Below are 24,190 nucleotides of genomic sequence, written 5' to 3'. Positions count from 1 at the left end.
ATCAAAACATTCATCATAATGCATCAGCTAGAGTTTGAGAGAAGCGTGTTTAAAGGTGGTGGAAAATGAATGATTTCACTCTCTCGCCGAAAGCATTTCCCCGCCATGTCAGTGTTTCAAACAATTCAAAATATTTCTGCTGCAGTTTGTACCCAATTGTAGCTCAATACTGAAGTGTAAAATTACTGATTGGAAAATGTTCTTGTCACTCACTCACTCGGCACTGTTAGTGTAATTTGGACACTGAGATAACATTCCTTGTAAGATTTCAGCTGTAAGGCACCGCTTCCTATCAATGTTTATTTTACCACGGTTACGTGATTTTACCAAACAGAGATTATATCTGCTACGACAATGAGTTTAATCAATCATGTGCCCTTCGCATGACTCATAGATTTTTCCCGCCCAACGGCTTTTAACGAACTTTCTCGGGGAACCTCACATTTTCAAATCCAAAATCATTTTCAAAGACATTCTGAACTTGGACTGAAGAGACATTTCAGGCTTCAACAGAGACACTTCACTACACTGGACTTTGCGCCGATAATGAACCGTCTCTCACAATGGTGATTGAATCCTTCACAGTGTTTAGTCAGTCTGATTAAAATTTGACTTCTCAGACATGCCCGTCACAGGGCAGATATCTGAAAACCATTGTAAAACTTTTCACCAAATTTTAAATTAAAAACAATGATAAAACTTATCATATACGCGATGTATTCAACACTCCTTATCTGATATACTGCACGTCTGCGCAAACCTATGAAAACGACTGAGAAAAAGAAACTATGTTCTCTTTGTGAATAGCCCTACGACTACGAGTACAACTAGAGTGTCCGGCTTTGGCTACATACGCCAGTTGGAGCTAGAAACGGAATCCGGATACTCTCCGGTTCTTAGGGCTGGTCCACAACTTGGTTTACTATTATGCACTTGTGTAACGATTTAACTGAGAAATGCTTTCCATTAGTAATTATGATAAATATTTTGAACATTTTTTAAAAGCTACTTACCAACATTCTTCGCATCACATCGCCTAAAGATATACTGGGTGGTTGTAGAGACAGAGACAGAGGAGTCCCACTGCCGACGCGACTTCTCTTAGCCCAGCCAAACCTCAGTTTCATAATTGTGCCGTTGAGGGCGTGATTGCATGAGCTATCACGTGTACGAGTACCGCTGTCCAAACACAAGACGCAGCGCTATCTTTCGATCAGATGTGGCAACCGAGATCGACACAAGACTGTTCTACCAAACAAATTATCATTTCTACCTTCGGAACATTGCTCCCCTCTATGTAAGGCACTTAATCTCCCCTCTGGTTTTATCAACCACAGCATTCCCCTCCCACTACATATTTTCCGGTACCCACTGTCAAAAATCTCCCCGCCCACTGAAAAAACGAATTTTTTTCCCCGCCCACAGTAAATGTCGATTTTTTAATCCCCGCCCACTGGTAATTTTTAAAGTTGCCCGCCCGCTGAAAAACTGCGCACGAACACCTTTTTGCACGAACAGCTTCGTTGGCGGCACCTGATTTCTCTGAGTTAAACCATTTAAAACTCAGTCTTGTGAGTGTTTTCACTTCGTCAGTGCGATAAATATCTAACAAGGCTTCCATTTTGTGTATTTCACATACTGTGTGTCATGTTGTGTTACTCGAGAGTCGGTTTGATTGCATGATTTTAATAGAGTAAGATATAACTGAATTGACTTACACTATACAACTTTGCAAACACCTGCAGAGAATTGTAAAGCTGAAAATGTAAACTTTGCACTATGTTTTACCATATCTTCACGTTATGGAGACACAAAGTGATTTTTTTGCCAGTATAATACTGTTACAATGCATAGTTTCCATCCGCAATGTAAGAAAGTTAGCTGCAAACAGCATAATTTCACCGGCAATTACTCAGAATTCGAATGAAAGAATCATAAACTCGGTTCAAGCTCTTCCGGCTTACCAAGAATTAACATTATCAGAGGTATCTAGAGATCCACTTAATTCCGCAAAATGATAAAGCTTGCGATACTATTTAACAATCTACTAGTAAGGTCATGATCAATGTCTTGCCACTTTTCTCTTCTTATTAAAGTGAGTGACATCTAGATAGAATAACCGCGTTTTTCATAACACTGTTACATATGGCTTGTGCTCTGTCATTACGTAAGGATAGACGGCAAGATGGTCAACCCTTGACCCTCAAACCAGCTGGGGTGACGTTTAAAGATACGGTCTGGATAAATGCTTAGTGAGTAAATGTCAAGCGGTACGTATAACCAAACAGATAATGCAGACTTCACCAGTTTCAGCTCTGGCGACCCCATTTAGGATCTCTATTCGAAGTATTTCAAACTAAAAAAAAAATTACATCATTGTAAAACGCCACTAAGATCGGCACCAAAACAATTGTAATATTGTTGGGGTTTAGGCCGCGTTCAAAAAAAAAATGGTGAGGGGGGGGGGGGGCTGGAGGAATCGCGATTGAAATCTTTTTTTTCAGATCCCCCCCCTCGATACACTCAAAAATTTTCAAGTCCCCCCCCCCCAAATTACCATATAGCCGCATATTTATTAGGAATGCACGCAGAGTAAAAAAAACATGTAATGTGTCGTTCTGCACGCAAATGTTCAACACTATCTCTTTATATCAGCAGGTTGTAGAGCCAGATACCTAGGGCAAGTTCTTAAATTGAATCATTTTCAAATGCATCAGTGAACGTTTGGATTTCTCAGTCTACGCCGACTTGAGTTTATCAAACTCTGGCCAGTTCAATGGCACAAGCTGAAAAGCACACAAAATGACAATCATGAGAGAGTATGAAAATTATGTTTTCCTAGCTACGTTTAACCAAATTGTGAAAAAATAAGCACAGTGACCTACCGAATGTTTTTTTTCAAAAGTACAAGACATATACAACTTACATGCCACTTATAAAATGTTTTACAAAATTGACAATACTAGAAGGTTAAAATATTCTATGAAATTAATGTTTTAATCTCAGAAATTTTGGGTGTAATAATGGCAAATTTGATAAAAAATAAAGATTCCATTTAGTCACACATTTTTCCATTTAAATTAGAGTCTTTACTGTTCAAAGTTTTACTTTTGTGTTATTGGTACAATGAGATGTGAAAATTTCATTCACTGCATGAACTTGAAATGAATGGTTTTATATATTGATTTTAGGTGATTTTAGAAAACTGACTTTTCATCGTACATTTGTATAAGATCAAGTATGGTGACCCCATCTTTTTTCTCTAATATTTGATTGTTCTCATATGCAAGAATTCAAAAATCCATGGTAACTGTTAGTCCCCTAGTCTTCTATGTGTTGCTCTCTGGCTGGATCTTGTGTATAAGTAGATGTATGTTTCACTGTCAATTGAGTGTCCTATGACCGAAACTCTTCTTTAACTACATCAGAGTCAGAGCTACATGTATCACTGTCACTGCCAGTATGTAGTAGCAGGGCAGTAGTTGTATTAACTTTATATTTTGACAATATTTTTGTTCAGTTTATACAATTGTGTTCTTGTTCTATCCCCTACAGAATGTTGAGCTATCAAGTATTCAGCTTACCAACACAGCCTACGTGTACTGTGCATTTGCATCATTCAATTATCACCAATATTTAGACAAATGGGATTTGTTGACAAACTGAATATTGTGTTTTTCAGCATGCTGTAGAGAGACCACAAGAAACTGTGTTTGATACATTGCACAGAAATACTGAAAAATTATCAACAGTTGTAGCTCCTGCCCCATTAGAAGGCCAACTTGTTCTACGAAACTTTGATGGCATTCAGACATTTTTAGACTTTTTCGAGATTAAAGACATAAAATATGACAAAACGGTTCTAGATTTTTTTTAATTATTACTAACATTAGAACCATTGGACGACATCAAAATGTTACGAGTCAAATATTTTCAGGTCCCCCCCATAAGGCAGAGCAAAACTTTCAAGTCCCCCCCTCGACTACCCAAAAAATTTTCGAATCCCCCCTGAATTCCTCCAGCCCCCCTCACCACTTTTTTGAACGCGGGTTTACGCGCAAACAATACGACATTTATAGTTAGTATTGTTAATTCCCGTATCGCAGATCACGCAGCGTTTTATTTCACAGTCACTTTTCGGCTGTATTAAACCAGATCATTGAACTCAATAAATACTAGGTCAGCGATCGAACTTATCGACCAGAATTCTACGTCAAATAGGGCATCCACCTCTCCCAGTGTACACATCTAGGTACGTTTAATCTTCGATACAACGTAAGTTATACATCGCTCCACTTCATTAATTTAGATTTACCTCATAGGACATGGTAATGTCTCCGTTGTCATGGTAGTATCTGATAATTACTTCATACAATGGTTCGTCATCGATCGGAAAAGTTGTGTGGGGGAGTAAAGTGACGATGAGAATCCCCCGGGGTGGGGTTCGAGTTAAACTGACGTCGAAAAAGAAGCGAGTGATTCGGTTCAATGTAAAAACCGAGGTTGGTTTATTACAATTCGAATCCAACAACAATAACTAGTAACACCAGAGTAGCAAGGCTTGTCCAGCCATGCTATGAAGCATCAGCAATCTATCGAGCTTTCTCCAACATGCTAAACTAGAAGCGTGGTAAGTTCCCATCCTAACTCATGACGTCGACCATGAACGCTGGAGAAAACATCAGGAAAAGTAGCAAAGTAATTTGAGCGGGAAATGTACCAAAGTCTGATTGGATAAACTAAATGTCTATGATTGGCTGAGAGTTTCTATCTCAGGATCCTAGTGTCTGTAATGAATAAAATTTTGAATTACGTTCAAAACTTCTCCAAAAGTTGACGCATGAGAAACGTAATTTCTTACTTTTGGTGTCAACGAAACTTCTTGATGCGAAATCGGAAATTTGTCCCTTATCAATCACTACATACATTGGTTCGTCATCGATCGGAAAAGTTGACGCACTAGAAACGTTATTCCTTACTTTCGGTTTTAGGAAAACTTTGTTATTTATTCTGCATGGAGAGTACCAAACTGTTTTCAACGAACACGTTGTGTAAAATATACACGTGAATACAGATAAACAAACTTCACGTATACACGATTTCAACTTTTCCAACTAGTCTATATTCTTCTATCAGAGATATTTTGCTTTTTATGTTGTCTTTTTAACCCCCTCTCCGCCAAAGTTAGGAATTACGCTTCTAGTGCGTCAGTGTTTATAATCGACGTCCCATACGAATGGTGTATCCAAACAGATTGCAGATTTTCCTGGGAATAATGTGATTAATGCATCATATTTAAATGTTTCAAGCAATTTATGCAATCGATATCTGACGTCATAAAATATCCTCGTTCGAAATTCAAATGACAATTAATCGCATAGACAAAGAAGGAGATGGTATTTTGGCGTTTGTGGTAAAAATCGCCTGTAAACATCTTATCAGGCGATACCAAAGGTCATTGGTCAATAGCTGACACATTTAATCTCCTTTTAAAACATTTACAATAACAAGTGCTTGCCATATTGTGTTCTCCAATATTGTTCCTTTTATTTTTAAACTTGAAGGCTGCACTTAGAATGAACCAGCGACGATAGCCCGGGGCCCTCTACTGAACAAGGACACTGCCAATTGTTAAACTTATCGAAGGACACGGTAGCAAATATAATTGCGCAATCATTGCATAGTCTTGTTTAACATAGTAAAGCATTTGATTCAGGGAAGTATACTTCAGAGAGCGGTTTTTGTTTTGTTTTGTTTTTGCTACAGGTGCAAGGAGCCCTCCAAGAATAAGTCGATCTTGCAACTGTGGGCGCTGAACGGTTGCATCCTTTGTGTTCTTGGTGAGGACTATCACCTGGCGTTTACCTTACGAAATGAAAGTAACTGTTTTGTTAACGCCCTGCTCTCTACGTCAGTCGCCGATAGAACGCTGCATGATACTCTACAAAGTCTTGTAGGTCACCTCAGAATCAGACAAGGCCCAACGCTGTTTCGATTTTGTAGTACATTTAATGGGGTCAGACTCAAAGAATCTGGTCCTGAATAAGAGGGATTTCTGTTGGTCTTTCTCTCCCGAGGAGGTAGCGTCGCGCTTCAAGAAAACACATTATATTTCTGATTCAATACCATGATATTGTATGCCACGTGTATTTATGTGACGCCTGTGTATGTGAATTTGAAATAAAAAATTCAGATATATATAAATAAGTATATGGATGTAACATAAATCCAGTTCTGTCATCTTTCGACATGATTAGAAAGCTGCAGGCCACGAGTAGACCGTTTGGCCATTAACTGTATTACCAGGAAAGCGTTACTCGGGTGTATCAACAATGAGTAGATAATAATGGTTTGTCTTGACGCTCTCATTTACGTCACTTTATAAACTTATATTGAGACTTGGTTCAAGTCTGTGATTTGTGAATGTTTGAGTGGGGCGAACGCTATGATTTGTGTTCTGTTTTCATATGAAACGTCTGAGTATGGGTGAACGCGATGATTGGGGTGAACGCTATACAGGGGAGTTGAATCCTGCAGAAACTAATTCACCACTGCACAGACTCAAAGTAGTGCTTTTGATCGCTAGGGAAACCTGGACTGGACTGCCAATTTCAAATGGGTTTGTATGAAATAGGAGAGGCACAAGAGAAACTATTGCAAATGATTATATTTTTAAAACTTCGCCGAGTTGAACAAAGTCTATTTTATTGTGACACTCATAAAGAAGCTTTATTGAAGAATTTTTAATATTCTCAAAAGAGCTTGTAAATCCTCGCGCTTCTGAAAAATCACTCGATCAAACTTTATACAGCTTACGCCCAGCCAAATGTATTCGGACAACAGCAAATGTTGGTGAACTTGATATGCGTGACTTGCCAACTTCAACTAAACTTATACCCTAATTCAATTTTCGATTTGGCAGATTCAGTTCCTGAAATATTTCTAAATTTACAAAATGAAACAAAACAAAGAGGCTCAAGCGTTGTGGCTGTCAACTGTCTAAGTCTGATTGTCGGTTTTCGAGTTCTTTTTTAACGTTCGACTTTTTAGATTTCGTTTACTTATACCTTGTCGACCATGTGGAGCAAACAGAACAATGATAGCCGAGGGCTCTCTACGGACCAAGGTCACTCTCTATTCTTTCACTTTTCTGAGGACATACAGTACTTTCAATCGCAAATTAAAGTGTGTATTTTCTCTTTTGACAACGAACATACACTTGAATCAGGAAAGTATGGTTCTGAGAAGGGCGTTTTTCTTGAAAAATCAATGACACGCGGACGGGCAATCAAGGTCACAACACTGAGGGCGTAATACAGTCGCCGTCGCAGTCTCCTTGGTTACAGACTGTAACCTTGATTTCACCTCGGAAAACGAAAGTGCCCATCAGCATCGACTCAACAACGACTCATAACGCTGATCACCTATTCTCAATACCTAGCTACATCGCTCAGAGCAGGACGCAGAATACATTTGGGCAAAGCCTTCTCCGGATCAGAAAAAGACAATGTCACTGCGGCTCCGCCTGCACCGGCGAAAACCTGGAGAATTGAGTGTGTGATGAAAAGAATTTGCTTTTGGCATTTCAGTTCTTAGGTAAGACGGCGATTCAAAAATCTTCCTTTCCTAAACCTACGTCAGGCATGTGGCGTCCATTGTTTCATTAGCGGGAATATCTTGAATGTAGAAACGCCGGTTCTTCTTGTAATACAGCGAGGATTATTGAACGCGTTTTTCACCACACCATTAATTTGCACTTGAAAACACCATCAATTATTTAATATGTCTACTGCCATTAGCTTTAAATAACATCAGGCTGTTGGCTTAAAATCAAACAGTCAGAAAACTGTATACGTGGCTCGCTCAATTGCTGTATACTCGATTGTTAAACTTGCATGCGGGGGGGGGGGGGGGGGGGGCGGCCAACGTAGTCGACGCCAGTGTTCCACACATAATCACGTCGATTAAGCATGCTTATAGTGACGCTAAAACAACCGATTTCTTTACTGTCAAAGATATTTAGACAGAGCTTAACACAACATTTTTCAAAACAATTTGTCGTTGGGATTTTTAAGCATCAGGCCTCATAAAGACGGAGTTTTATCTATGTGTCTGTGAGTTTTGACATTGCGTATCTGTGTACATGAAATAAACAACGGGGAAGATTTTGCTAATATTCATAAGCTTAACTATTTATGTTAAAGCAAGAACTGAAACTCAAAATATCTGCAGGACAATCCTTACCGTCAGTCACACATTCGTAAGGGTACATTTTTCTTCAACTCGATAGGGAGAGAATTTCAAAAGTTGAGTATATCATCGCTCGTTTTTTCTATAGCAAGCGCTATAGGTTGAGTCGACTGAATTGCCCTCCTAAAAGTAAAATAACTTGATGTTCCATTCTTTAAACTGTAACGTCGTTAACGAAACTAATGATGACTTTTGACGGACTATAATCTTTAGCAACACAAATTTAGATTAATGATATGTGTGAAATAATACAGTGAGAATAGAGTGAGGTTTTAATATGTGATGAACTTGCAATCGCTGTCTGTAATGTTCTGTGCATTGGAGTAGGGACATCACATTGGGCATCCTAAAACAATGGAAGATCGATACAACTATAATGATCTTATTGAGCGTCCTCTAGGCAAGCTTGTGTTCTGCATTGACACATCATTTGTGTCTCTAAACGGACCGCCTGTAGGCCTAGATACCCTACGCTATCACGATTAGCAAGGTGACATCAACAACACAGTGCCCACTTCACCAGTGCACGTTTTCTTCTTTTTGATGAGTGAAAAACTGCATACCTAACATGTGGCGTAATAAATCGCCCAGTTTGCCTTTCTTTGCTCGGCGGAGCGGCGAGAAAGGCCCGATTGTGCTCTGTCGTTCCAAGTAAACACCAATATATTTACATCATAGGGAACTGCACCAAAGTCCGCCCCCAGGGTATAGGAGTGTCTTGTCTCAGGACAACGTTCTTCTTGCTATGAATTATTTTATTTATTGCCAATAAAGAGTTATACTACCAACCTTTCTTTGCAGCTTTGGTGTCTTTGTCTTATGTTAGCGCTGGTTCTGTAACGATTTCTTTTTTCGCTTTTACGTCCTTTGACAATCTTTAGCGAAGTTTTGTCACTGTGTTGCGTCTATTATCTTACCAGTTCGATTGCCTAATTCGCCAAGGCAAGCAAAGGTTGTAGTAATTTAATTTAGTCTATTATCTGATGAGTTTGAGTGCCTAATTCGCCAAAGTAAGCAAGGTAAATTACTAATCTGTGGACGCTGTCACCAGATCATCACCGGATTAACTTTGACAAAGTCAACAACGAACGCACCAACAAGGTATAATCTTGTGTTATACCTTGCCGGTGCGTTCGTTGTTGACTTTGTCAAAGTTAATCCGGTGATAATCTGGTGACAGCGTCATCAGATTAGTAATTTACCCTTGCTTACTTTGGCGAATTAGGAACTCAAACTCATCAGATAATAGACGCAGTATGTTGATAAAACGTTTACGCAAGATTGTCAAGGGCAGTGCTAAGTTCAGTAAGTTAAGACCAAAATACCAGAAAGGTTGGTAGAATATATCTTTATTAATAATACAACGAAACACCTACCAACCCCTGGAGACGGACACGTAGGCCACCCCCTGTGTTTACATCGAGACTTACGCTGTTAATGGAAGAATGTAATAAAACCAACATAGAAAATACTAGTCCCTTGTAGCCAGGATTAACTCTAAAGTAACCTGGATGAACTTTACAGGCATAATTAGTATCCAGCGGCAGAAACTCAACGCTGAACTAGTTGTGATATATGTCTGAAGTAAAGTTGTCGTCGACCGGTCACAGACCCTCTGTCATATAAATCCTAACACAATACATTTCCAAAGAGGTGCAATTGACCGGAACAAGTTCTGTATACTTCGCGTTCCCAGGGAAACATTGTTGAATACGTGTTGCGCAGACGCAGTCACTTTGCCGTTGGAGTCTTTCTATCAAACAGCGAAAAATCTTAAAGCGAGGAATCTAGAACTCTAAAATCTACATTCAAAACACTCTGCTGGAAATATGCGGATATCGTTTGAAATTATCAAGGGAATTATTTTTTGAACAAACATATCTACAGGCTCGACGAGGTCAATTTTGTATCACTTTCACTTTTGCTTTCCCAGATGAATGACCACTGTTACAGGGTCACTACAATACCCGGATGAGTCAGTCAACCGTTAATTTTTTCTTCTATTGCATTTATTCCAAATTCTCTAAATAGAGTGCTGAGCAATGATCTTCTATTTAAACGTAGCTGCACTGTCGCTGTCATCGTAACCTTTAACCCCTGGACTTTCATCGTTTTCTGTGGTCAAGTATTGCCTTCATGGAGATAAGTAACGGATCGTTGAAATGCTGACGCCAATTGATAAATGTATATCAATACTAGCAGTTAAAAGAAGTATTGCCGTAAACTTGGACATGTTAATAGCCTTTCACTCAAATTATGAGAAGATATGATCAAACAAATCCCAACTGTTTTTTAAATGAAGAGTATGGTATTTTAATTGTGCTCTCTAGCTGGAGTGATATCATGACTACAATCACAGAGAAACATAAACAGAGTGGCAACGCTTGCATGCCTTTTGTTCCATGGTCGTCTCGGTAGACTATTGGCTTTTCATATTAAAATGAGCTTCAAAGGTGTTAAACTTTTTGGAGGCTTTGTTTGTGGTTGATAATTACACGAGATTATGCGAAAAATACGACGAGATGGCATCGTACTGCCAGTCGCGTAGCAACCATAGTTACTTTGTGAGCTCTCAGGCCAAAAACACTGCTTCACGTCAATCAAAACATAACACGCCAGCAGTTTCATAAACATGTCCTTCCTTGACGCACGTGTAAAACACGGTATGACTGACCGTAAACCATTGAGTAAAACCAGACAGTATCGATAAAAGACTTTCGAATTTGGTTCAAACACACTCATTATATATTCATAAAAATATGAGAGGAATTTTTAAAACGGTAAAGCTCACTTTCCTGAAGCTCAAAACACTCCCGTTTTCGCCAGCACGTCAATTCCGCTCAGCACCACACGACAACAACAACACAAACTTTATACTTTCGCTTAACAATTGGCGAAAATCCGAAAATTACCGAAGGATGCATGGTCGGCACTCTTCGGAAAAGAGAGGCGAGAGCAACCTGAGGCGAGGCGAACATGGATGGGTTACGTGACCGCTTCACGCCTTAAACAATACCCGTTGCCACTCTGTCTATGTTTCTCTGTGCTACAATGTAGGACAAATCAGGGGCAACCAACAAAGCTGTTTAAAATTGGGATTTTTAGGTATTATTTCCTCATTTGCGGGCGATGTCAATCTACCACTCTGTAGTCAACTTCAAGAGGACCAAATGGTCCACAGTAGTGGGGAGAGGGTAGAGGTCCGGGGGTGTTTGGGCTTTGGGAGATAGCAGGGAAGTTGAGAGACGACGGAGGTGGAAATTTAAATCATAGTGAGTAGATAGTTACGAAACAGCCATTTTCCCTTCCAAATGTTAATTTTATTCATAATACGTTAGAATAGAATATTCATTTGTAAAACACCTATGGTTGCAACTTCTGAAAATCAACTGATAGGCTGCCCCTTAAAAACATTGCCGTGTATTGTTGTTGTTCTTTTCGACATGCATGAGGTTGATCATCCGATAGCCATTATTTGAATACAGCTTTACAAGCGTTCCTTGCGTTTTAGAGGTTGACGGGGCGAGAGTTTGTGCCAGAAACCACTAACCTATCAAAGTTCATTCTTCGCTGGATGCATTAAAAGCGGCTTTGTCCGTCGACACATGGACTGGCGGGCAGAACACAATCACTGTAGAACAAACAATCAAATAAATATAAGCCTTAATAGTAATATTGTAGTTTTAAAAGAAACAACTGATCACGGGATATCTGTGACCGTGCTTTAAGCTAAAACAAAATATGAATTGATGAGGAAGCAAGCATTCATTGAAATGTGACAGGGTATAAACATTTACATATTTTCCGCGTAACTTCTATATTCTCGAACGAAATTTGATAAAAGCATACCACACCGATTGAAATATCGCACGCAACACATCAAGGCCTATAAAGGTTCATAGCTGCTGGGTAGATAATGGACACCCAATGCACTTGTGTGAAAGTTACGTTGTACATTCGACCTTGTAGACTAAACACTATTTTTTCTCGGTCTGTCAGTCAGAGTTGCACAACAGTTCATTGTAATGTAATCATCCAAAGCCTGAAAGAAACACGGTGCAAAAACTACTTACTGTGGCTTGACATAAAATCTCGCACGTACTATATTGTAAATGTTTTGCATTGAACAACAGTATGTCGACAAAACATTGTTCCGCATAAGGGTACTGGACTGCGAGACGAACACTCAAATAAAGCGGTGGCGTCAAGATCGAGACAAGTCACTGACATGTTCGGAGACAACCTGAATTCGTTGTTAAAGTAACTTTCATTTTCGCAGTTTTATTTTATTATGTTAACATTTTTCTTTCATTCTTTCATTTTGTTTGCATTTTATTTATGCTTACATTTTTATTTCGTTTTCTAATTTTGTTTGCATTTTTATTTCATTATGTTTACATTTTTATTTCATTATGTTTACATTTTATTTCATTCTTTTATTATGTTTACATTTTTATTCCGTCTTCTGATTTTGTTTGCATTTTTATATCATTGTGTTTACATTTTAATTTCGTTTTCTCATTTGTATTTGACAATGTTGCAATTTTTTAACAGAATTTCAATTTTTCCATTTTTATTCTGTACCATTTTTATTCTGTAACGGCAACTTACTCACACCTTTAAAAGTATTATCTATATTAGAATCTCTATTCGAAGTAATCAAAATTATATAAAAAACAACACAATTTCGTTAGTGAAAAACGTCGATATTTTTTGTGATGAGCTATCACCTGGCGCTCACCTTAACTACAAAATGAACTGGTTTCACTTAACACCCTGCTCTTTACACGTACGTCAATCGCCATTGTAACGCTATACCGAATTTTGCACGATACTGTACAAAGTCTGGCAGGCCATCTCATAATCAGACAAGGCACAGCGCTGTTTCGGTTCTCTAGTATATACCTTTAATGGTGTCAGACGTAAAGAATCTGACCTTGGACGGAAGGAATTTCTATCAGCCTCTCTTAGAGGTTAGATCGCGCTTCATAAAAGTTTCCGAACAGCGCTTTTCAGGACATTGGGACTTTGAAAGTAAAACATAATAATTTATTGATAAGTCTTCGGATGTTAACCGAAAACCCAGTCTCGTTATAATCAGAAAGTTGCAGACATCGATCGTTTGACTATTTAAGTGTGCGACCAAAAAAGCATTACACGAATGTATAAACGAGTTGACAAGGATAGCTCGTCTGGACGCTCAAATTTACGTCGTTATAAAATCATAGTGACACTCATAAAAAGAACTTGTTCAAGCATGCTCTCGCTTTTGACAAATCATTCGATGAAACTTTATAAAGCTTTTGCGGACATCAGCAAATATTAGTGAATTTGATATGCGTGACTTGCCAACTAAAATTATACCCTTTTTATGCCCTCAATTTAAACTTTCTATTGGCAGATTCAGTTACTGAAGCAGTTCTAAATTAACAAAATGAAACAAGACAAAAAGGCTCAATAACCTTTGCGGCTGTCAACTGCATGTCTCAGAGTCAGATTTCGCTTACTCATCATACCTTGCGACTCAGTGGCGTGATAGCCGAGGGGGCTCTCCACGGACCAAGGACACTCTCCATTCTTTGATTTTTCTGAGGACATACAATAGTTTCAATCGCAAAACAAAGCGTTTGTTTTCTCGTTTAACAACGAACATACACTGAATCAAGGAAGTACATGGTTCTGAGAAGGCCATTTTTCTTCAAAAATCAATGACAAGTGTAAGGACAATCAAGGTAACAACACTGAGGGCGTAATACAGTCGCCGTCGCAGTCTCCTTGGTTACAGACTGTAACCTTGCATTCACCTCAGAAAACGAAAGTGCCTATCAGTAATGTGACTCAACAACTACCCACAACGCTGATCGCTTATTCTCAATACCTGCACCGCTCAGAGCAGGAGGCAGAATACATTTGGGCTAGAGCTTCCTCTGGATCAGACAAACGAAAACGTCGCTGCAGTTCCACCTCCAATGGCGAAAACCTGGAGAATGGAGTGTGTAACGGAAAAAAATGAGTTGACATATCACTTCTGAGGTAAGATGACGATTCAAAAATCTTCATTTTCTCATGCTACGACAGGAATGATCGTCCGATGTTTCTTCAGCAGAAAAACCTTGAATGTAGAGACGCCGGTTCTTCTTGTAATACAGCGAGGATTATTGAACGAGCTTTTTCACCACACCATTCATTTGAACCAAAAACATAATCAATTATTTAATATGTCTGCTGCCTATAGCTTTACATTGTAAATTACATCAGACCGTTGGCTTAAAATCAAACGGTGAGAAAACTCTTTTACGCCGCTCGCTCATTTTCTATACTCGATCATTTTAACGATGCAGGGGGAACGGTCAACGCAGTCGTCGGCAGTGCTCCACACATAGTCAGGCCTCGTAACCATTCTCATAATGATACTAAAACAATTAATTTCTTTCATGTCAAAGTATTTTGACAGTCTGGAGCTTAACACTACATGTCTTCAAAGGAATATTGCGCTGGGAGTTTTAAGGAGCAGGCGCCATAAGGACAGAGTTTTTACATTTGGGTGATAACGTATGTATGTAAGGGAAAGGGAATGTTGTACTAATATTCATAACTTTATCTATATTAAAGCAAACACTGAAACTCAATATATCTGCAGTACAACCCTCACCGTCAGTCACACTTTCGTAAGGGTATACATTTTTCTTCAACTCGGGAGAGAATTTCAAAAGTTGAAGACATCATCGCTCGTTTCTATAGCGAACGCTACAGTTAAGTCGACAGAAATGCCCTCCTAAAACTAAAATATCTTGATGTTCCATTCTTGTGAACCAAGTTTAAATACTTGAAACTGTAACGTCATTAACGAAACTAATGATGGTTTTTGACTGACAATCATCTTTAGCAACACAAATTTTGATTAATGATATCTGTGAAATAATGCAGTGAGAATAGAGTGAGGTTTTAATATGTGATGAGCTTGCAACGAATCGCTGTCAGTAATGTTCTGTGCATTGGAGTAGTGACATCACATGGGCATCCCAAAACAAAGGAAGATCGATACACCTATAATGATCTTATTGAACGTCTTCAAGGCAAGCTTGTGTTCTGCATTGACACATCATTTGTGTCGCTGAACGGACCGCCTGTAGATACCCCACGCTATTACGATCAGATAGGTGACACCAACAACACAGTGCCCACTTCAACACGTTTTCTTCTTTTTGATGAGTGAAAAACTGCATACCTAACATGTGGCGTAATAAATCGCCCAGTTTGCCTTTCTTTGCTCGGCGGAGCGACGAGAAAGGCCCGATTGTGCTCTATCGTTCCAAGTAAACACTAATGTATTTACATCCGACTTGTGCTGTTAATGGAAGAATATAATAGAACCAACACAGAAAATACTAGTCCCTTGTAGCCAGGATTAACTCTCAAGTAACCTGGATGAACTTTACAGGTATGGAATAGTTAATGGCGGGCATAATTCGTGTTCTGCGGCAGAAACTCATCCCAAACCACTTGTTATATGTGTCTCTAGTAAGGGAGCGTTCAGTTATTACGGTCGGGGATGGGCCGGCAAAATCCAGGGGTTCACCTTAAATTTGAAAAATGCAATGGGGACATATATTTTTCCGACAGAGGGGGAGGTGTCACTTGATTTTCATAAGGATCCATGCAGTCAAAAAGCAGTTTCATTGTTCAAAAATATTCTGGGAAATAAATATGATTCGCCGCATGATTTCATTCTCTGAAGTCATTTAACTGTAAATCTGCATAAAAGTATAATTATCTCTCACATGGACATCTTGCCTTGGCAACTTAATACAGGCTTGTCTTCCTGTAAATTGAGCTCGCTAAGGGCACTCCAATGAACAATTCCCATTACTTACATATTAGAGAAATAGTAAGTTTCGTCAGGGAAATTATTTATGAAAAGTGAAATAATACTTTTAGGTGAAATTCCAATATCATAATTGTTGTCAACATTTGAACTTCCAAACACCTTATTTGAATCAAGTGTATTTGTATCCATTGTCAAACACTTGTAAAAGTACAGATTTAGTTAGTTTGGTATTGTAAAAAATTATTCATAGTTTTCTCATAGACTCCAATGTATAGTGGATGAACATTTTCAATGAAGTTCGAAAATCAAATCTCTTGAACACATATGCACTTGTAACCATCCTATTCTAATCGAGTACAATTATGTTAATTATCCAACGTCTATATATGCACAAATATTGCAAGTTTTATATAGGAAAAAAAATTATTCACAGTTTTGACTGTATAATGGATGAATATTTTCGGTGAAATTCCAAAATCAAATTTCTTGTACACATACGAGTTGTAACCACCCTTTCTAATGAAGTACATTTATATCATTTAACAAACATCTATAAATGCACAGATATTGGTAGTTTATATTTGAAAAAATATTATTTATGGTTTTCTCATAGACTACCATGTGTAGTGAATCAACATTATCAATGAAATCTAAAAAGCAAATTTTTTGTATACACATGCACCCTTTACCTGCCACTTCAAGCCAAGTACATTTACACGAATTATCAAACATATTTAAATGTACAGATATAACTTGTTTTTTTCAGGGAAAAATGTTAATAGTTTGCCCAATAGACTTACATGTATTGTGATTTTATATTGTAGGACGAAGCACTTTTTGTCATACAATAGTTGCGCAAAAAATGGCGACCCTCCCCAAAAGGCATTCATGAAATTTCATGACCCTTCAAACATGAGACCGACCTGTAATGTCTGTCCGATCCCTTTGAGGGGGATTTCAAAATTGTAGCGAGTCAGAAGGGGGAATTTGAAAGCAATGTGAGTTGTGGGGGGGGGGGGGCATTTTAAAATATCTGAGAAGTTTTTGGATTCTATGGCCACCCCTTCCAGAGGTATTTTTGAATGCAGCTTTATTCAAGCAATGTGAGGGGGGGGGGGGGGGGGGAGGGGAGTGGTTCATAAAATTATGTCATCTTACAAGGGGTCACAAATGGTGCAATGGGTAGGGGGTTTTACTTATTTTGACTGATGAACAGGAAGAACTTACCGGCCCACCCATGGCCATAATAAGTGAACGATATCTAAAGTGTTGTCAATACTAGTAAATTCTAAAATTTCCAAAGAGGTGCAATTGACCTGAACAAGTTCTGTATTCTTCGCGTTCCCAAGGAAACATTGTTGAATATGTGTTGCGCAAATGCTCTCTCGACGAATCTAGAACTCTACAAACTGCATTCAAGACACTCTAGTAAGAAAGCGTATACCTTCTAAAATTATCAAACGAATTATTTATTTAAAAATATCAATGAGTTCAATGGTGTATCATTTCCGCTTTTGCTTTCCCATATGAATGACTACTGTTACAGGGTCACTACAGCACCCGGATGTGTCAGTCAACCGTAATTTTTTTCTATTGCGTTTCTTCCGAAATCTCTAAAATTATTCTGCAAACGATAATGTTAGAACTGCTTGTTGACAGAACGGCTACTAAAGCCATTTTGTTGTTGCCATTTCAAGTCATTTGCCAATGCAATGAAATATTTAAACTAGTAACGAAGACGCAAAGCGCTTGAAGTGGTAAAAAAACCCATGAAATTACATATAAATTGTGCTATAGAGTGTTACTGTTGTAACACAGTGGTCAAGTTTGAGGTAGAGTCACGAGTGCTCGAAATATTGGACGTTTTTACAAATAGTTGGAGGACACTGGCAATTTACGGAGTTGACGGGTCACAGTGACTTCTCCATGACGGGATATCGGTCAGAGATGCTTTAACACATACCGTTTTGGATAGCCAGAATGGACGCCTGTCGGTCACCTTCTCTATATTAGAGGTACTGCACAGAACAAACTCAAGATAGAGTATAGTTTATAGATGATTAATTGTAATATTTTATTTGTAATATTCATATCTTACGATCTGTATGTCACGGTTAAAAGGAAAAGTAGTTATTCGTAGGATACATCAGTGTATAGACATGAAAGTATCCCTCTCTGGCAGAAATCTACTTACCTTTCACTAAACATGTTAAATATCCATAAAGCGGGACAGCAAACTACCCGAGCATAACACGATTGGAACTAATTTGGGATAATTGGATTTTCATATTTTTCAAATTTCTCATAAGTGTTAGGTGCCCTATAGCTGAATGTTGCAATATTGCAAATTACTCATAACACAAGTGTGTAATGTAAAACGAAAAGCAGATGAGATTGCATTCGTAGATTAAATCGATATCACTTCACCATCCAATTATCCCAAATTAGTTCCAATCGTATCGCATGTACTCTGTGCGCATGATCAGAAAGGCTTTGTTTCAACGTAAACTTCCTCGATCTGTGTGTTTCGTTCAACACTCGGTATCTAATGTGTATTATGGCGAGCGAAAAAACTCTGAACAACCAGAACACCTGCTCAGTCTATCTATGAATGACGGATCTTTATCATTTCCTGTGGAGGCAGAGTTGCATAGCGAATTACTCCAAATGTAACTGTAAGCATAGACTCTCGAGAAAAACGAGTCTGTGCTGTAAGTTTATAGGAAAAAATTCAGAATCGGAAAAGAAAAGAACCATTTGATTTTGGCAATGGTCCTCCACAGAGGCCAAGAAAAACTTCCATCATTATTTTTTGGGGGAATGACCTATTTACAGGACTGGCATTTACTACATGTGTCGACACTTATTGAACCACTTCCACGGCGTTTTTCCATGTCTTTAATTTTAAGATATGGATTTTGTTATTCCTCATATTGCGGAGATGTTCTTTTTTAATACGTGTGTTTTTAACCATGGGCTGAAGGCGAACAATTCTACTCCCACCATTAATTCAAATAATCATCGGGGACAGATATTCGGACTCTCAAACTTTTACAATATTCTTTTTTGATCTACCACTTGTAGGGGGTTCATTTTAAAGCTCTTGGTGTAAGAAAACTTTTACCGTCTTAGTTTTTCGCAAATCGAAAATTTTATTTTCTCCCATAGAGTTCAATGGTGATGGCGGCCATTTTGAATTTCAAATACCTGTAAATCTTGGGTAATTTCTTTATCTAGTACCAAAATTTTCACGGTTACCCCCGACTTTTAATCTTGATTTTGAAAGAGCATGGTTGGAATATTCTTTGAGGAAAGTTTGAGCAAAAATTCACTTTCGACGCACATACTACCTCAATAGATCGTTTATTAACCATACGAAAATTGACCTTAACGGTCTGTATATCCTTCTAACGGAGTCATTTTAGTGAACAGAGCTGACATTCGTTACAACATTCAACTAAACGTGGCAAGCCCCATTCGTGAAAATCAGTTTCACTAAGGGACCGTTCAGTTTTTACGGCCTGGGGGGCCGGCAAAATATTGTCGCCGGTTTTCAAAAAAATATATACTCCCCCTGCATTTTTTGTGAAAAAAAGATGAACCCCCTTTGTCAGACGAAAAAAATTGATGACCACCCCCCCCCCCCCACGGCTGAAAAATAACCAAAACCCATATGTCAAATTTACCCATTTGGATTTGAACTCCGGTGCGCGGCGTACTTTATCCGTGCAGCAGAGATGACAGTGCACAAACTTCTCATCCACATCCATGCAAATGTCTGTTAATTAAGACAACCGTAAGGCAATTTTTAACTTCATTTCCATGGACAACTTATGTCCATCACACTGTTATGCAAATTCCCTTTTTGTCTCAGTGCTACCATTCAGGGTCGCGAGCATGTAAATGGTCTTTCAGAGATGAGATAGGCACTTAACCAGATACTACTGTAATATGAGTTGGCCGCCGAAGGCAGCCTGCTGCTTATTGTAGTGGGTTGGCAAGTCCGGGCCTGCCGGTAAAGGGGGTCATGGGCCACACGTCGATCATGGCCATTGCATGAAGTAAACTTTTTTTATATTGTGGTGGGCCGCCGAAGCCCACCAGTAAAGATCGTCGATCATGGTCATTGCATAAAATTAAACCTAATTGGAGTGGGGCACCAAAGTTATCTGCCCGTGAAGAGGGTCATGGGCCATTACATAAAGTCAATTTATTGTAGTGGGGCGCCGAAGGCGGCCCGCCAGTAGAGAGGGTCGATCATGGCCATGGTATAAAGTGAACTTTATTGTAGGTATTGTTTTTGAAAATTTGGTGACCCCCCTTTCCTACCATTGAAAAAGCCATGACCCCCCCCCCCCCCCTTTGCGGATTCCAAATTAAGATGACCCCCTGGATTTTGCCGGCCCCCTGCCGTAAAAACTGAACGGTCCCTAATGATACTCATTCAGGGAGAGTGTGTCAACAATGATCTTCCATTCTAACGTAGCTGCACCATCTCTAACATCTTAAACTATAACTCCAGATTTTTAAACACCTTTAACGTTTGACGCCTTTTCTGTGGCCAAGTATTGCCTTCAAGGAGCACAGGCGCCCGTGAGCTAGGCAATCTGCTAGATCGTACTCGAGCTGCCTGCCATTTTAACCTAAATACCCTCAAGGTGTGAAACAGAATCACTCAATCTAAACACGACCCGGGTTTTCAACTGGCCATGCGCTCACACAAAACGTTCAGAACTACACTCCCATATACATTGTTAGATCACAATTTAACCATCTTCTCGAAAATCACGCCGGCGAACGTGTAAGTCGCATCGTCTTGAAGAAATCGGCCGTGTTTTGAGAAACACGGGCTGCAGTCCGATTCTACCATAATGACGTAATTTATTCTACAGCTGATTGGTTAATCAACTTATATGGGTAGCGCCTCTGCCGACCAAACGAAGGTCACTGCGATACGTCACGGTCACTGGTGCTGTAGAATTGAACCAATCATAGGCGACGTAACCGAATATGTGAATAAATTACGGTTATCTATGGTAGCAAAGGACTCTAGTGTGAGTGCAAGACCAGTTGAAAACCCCGATCGTGTGTAGATTGAGTGATTCTGTTTTATTACACCTTAGGTGTTTAGGTTGCAGTGGCGGGCAGATCGAGTACGGGATTGATAGATCAAGCAAAAAATCGATTGATCTTACAGACTACCCAGCCCACGGGCGCCTGTGTCAGGTCGTTGAATAGCTGACGCCAATCAATAAATGTACATCAGTTCTCTCAAATTATGAGAAGCCATGATCAAACAAACCCCAGCTGTTTGTAAATGAACAGGATGGTTTTATAATTGAGTTCTCTGGCTCTAGTGATGACCGTGACCACACTGAAGGACAAATCAGGGGCAGGCAAAGCTGTGTAAATTTACGAAAAAGCTGTTCATACGGGATTTCTTTACGGATGGGAGGGCGATCATGATAATGTTCCAAATCAGCGGATGGGGGAACTGGACTCTTGGGTATTATTTCCTCATTTGTGGACGGGGCGATTTTATTTTACCACCCTGGAAGGCAACTTTACAAGGGCCAAATGGTCGGGAGCAAGATTCGGTTGATGGGTCAAGGGAAACGCATGGGGCAAAGCGGTGACAATAGAGACTTTTAACAGTAGTGGGGAGAGGGTAGAGGGGTGTTTTGGAGTGAGAAGATAGTGGGGAGGGGATATAACGGAGAGGAATTTAATCGCAACGGGAAGACAGTTTTCCCCTTTCTAATTTTATTCATAATACGATAGAATAGCAAATATACATAAAAAACACCTATGGTTGCAACTTCTGAAAATCGATGGATAGGCTGACGCTGAAAAGAATTGCTGTAAATTGTACTAGTCCTTTGCGACATGCAGTTACTTTGATCACCTGATAGCCATTATTTGAATACAGCTTCACAAGCGTTCCTTACGTGTCAGACGTCGGGGCGAAATTTTTGTGCTCTTCTAAAAACATTCACACGTGAAAGTTCAGTCGTCGCTGGATGAGATTAAATGCGGCCTTGTCCGTCGACACATGGACTGGCAGGCACATCATAATCTTTGTAGAACAAACAATTAAATAGATATAATAGTAATATCATAGTTATAAAAGAAACAACGGATCATAGGATATCTAAGACCGTGCTTTAAGCTAAAACAAAGCAGTGAGGAAGCAAGCACTCATTGAAATGTGACAGAGTATAAAACTGTACTTATTTTCCGTGAAACTTCTATATTCTCGAACGAAATTTGATAAAAGCATACTACACCGATTGAAATATCTCACGCAACACATCAAGGCCTATAAAGCTTCATAGCTGCTGGCTAGAAAGTGGACACCATTGTTCATAGATACAATGCACATATGTGCAAGGTATGTCATACATTCGTCTTAGTAGACTAAACACTATTTTTTTCTCGGTCTGTCTGTCAGGGTTGCACAACAGTTCATTGTATTAAATCATCTAAAGCTTGAGAGAAACACACGGTGCCCAAACTATTTGCTGTGGCTTGACATAAAACTCGCACGTACTGTATTGCAAATGTTTTGCATTGACCGACAGTGTTGCGACAAAATGTTGTCCCGCATGAGGGCGCTGGACTGCTAGACGAACAAATAAAGCAGTAGCGTCATGGTTAACAAAAGTGACACGTTCGGCGTACAGGTATAAGGTGGGACTGTGGTTAAAACTTTTGAGTTGCGGACGGCAGTCTGTAACAATCCATAGTCTATGCTTAATCTTTCTCATGAGAGAATAAAGAATAAAGCGTGTTTGTTTGTGATTCAGGTTAAAAATCATTCCCCTTCGCATAATAAATACATTTCATTTGATTGACGTGTGTGTAGCAAGGAAAACAGTAAACAGATATCAGCGTTCCCTTGCTCCTAGACTCACTTCACAGCTCGTCGCACGCTTATCACGGGAAGCCAGTTGGTTACCTTTGAGTAGCATAGGCCTACACGTACGCCTCAATGCCTGACTTAGGTAAAGAAATGGAGGCAAAATAGAGTAGGACATATATTAGAAGCCGTTGAGTTTATCGGGGATTGTGAGAGAGTGTGTGTCACCCATACTCACTTTGGAATCCATCAAATTTTGACTTATCCCATGCCCAATAATTTCTAATCACGTGTGTTATTGATGGATTCATTATTACTAACAATGCATAATGACACTGTCGGTCAATTTCCTGATTGAAAGTTCATGTGACAAAGTAAGAATTAAACATAGGATATCCTTTCCAATGAACTATTTTCAACAAACATGGAAAAATAGCAGCATTTGATTGCTTAGTTTGGTTTATTTCTCATCAAAATTGGAGATAACCTGAATTTGTTGTAAATACTTTAATATTTCTTTGCATTTAGCAATGTTTAAACAGAAAATTCAATTTTCTATTTTTGTTTTATAAAACTTGCAAGTATACGGCAACTTAAGCAGAACTTTACAATTAAAAAAAATAAACGATTTCCGTTACCGTACACATACACTGATTGTGAGCACTGAAAATATGAACCCGCACTTTTTCAGATGATTATTTGCACAGTGTGTTTCACATCACTGAATTCAAAATGGACTCAAACGTTACAGTTCAGCTCTTTGCAAGACCAAGCCATCAGGTAAGTATGTCCTCGAAGATGTGGGGATCACTCACATGGCAAGATAGGCATACCTGTACGTACAGTGCGTAGGATGATGAGACAAACTGCAGCAATGAGATCCTGTGCAAATTAAATGTGACATACAATCCAGTGTACAATGATCAACAAAGTAGAGGAATTATTGAATATTTGATGCATAGTTTGTGTAAAGATGATGGGTAATATAATCGTGATTGCTGACTTAGGTGTAGTGAGTGTGGATCGCATGGCATGATATCCGCTGTAAGTGTTAATGAGAACAACACAGATACACACAGGACAGCCAATGATATAGCAGTATTACATTAAACTTCATGGGGGAAGGTGCATGAAAACAGATAAAAGCAACGAGAACGCGTTTGTGCTTTCTCGGTCTAATGCTGCGTTACAAAAGTTTCACTACTTGACAGTATTAGGTGTGATACTAGATAATTATGACAGTTACATTACTT

At 39.1% G+C, this 24,190-nt stretch overlaps 1 protein-coding gene across 2 annotated transcripts in view; it reads left to right on the top strand.

Moving 5' to 3' along the window:
- Nucleotides 1-7,400: 7,400 nt before the first annotated feature.
- LOC139120477 (transient receptor potential cation channel subfamily M member 8-like) overlaps nucleotides 7,401-24,190 on the top strand; it is a 45,032-nt gene continuing 28,242 nt past the window's right edge. Inside the window, exons 1-2 of one of the 2 annotated variants that reach the window (XM_070684930.1) lie at nucleotides 7,401-7,596; nucleotides 23,629-23,717. In XM_070684930.1, coding sequence (XP_070541031.1) covers nucleotides 23,670-23,717 — 48 coding nt within the window. In that variant the 5' untranslated portion in view covers nucleotides 7,401-7,596; nucleotides 23,629-23,669. Of the gene's footprint in view, nucleotides 7,597-14,024; nucleotides 14,284-23,628; nucleotides 23,718-24,190 lie in introns of those variants that run through there. The other variant, XM_070684931.1, reaches the window with a different exon arrangement.

Source organism: Ptychodera flava, chromosome 20 (assembly GCF_041260155.1).
Source record: "Ptychodera flava strain L36383 chromosome 20, AS_Pfla_20210202, whole genome shotgun sequence".
Classification (NCBI taxonomy): domain Eukaryota; kingdom Metazoa; phylum Hemichordata; class Enteropneusta; family Ptychoderidae; genus Ptychodera; species Ptychodera flava.
This window is presented reverse-complemented; position numbering and strand designations above follow the sequence as displayed.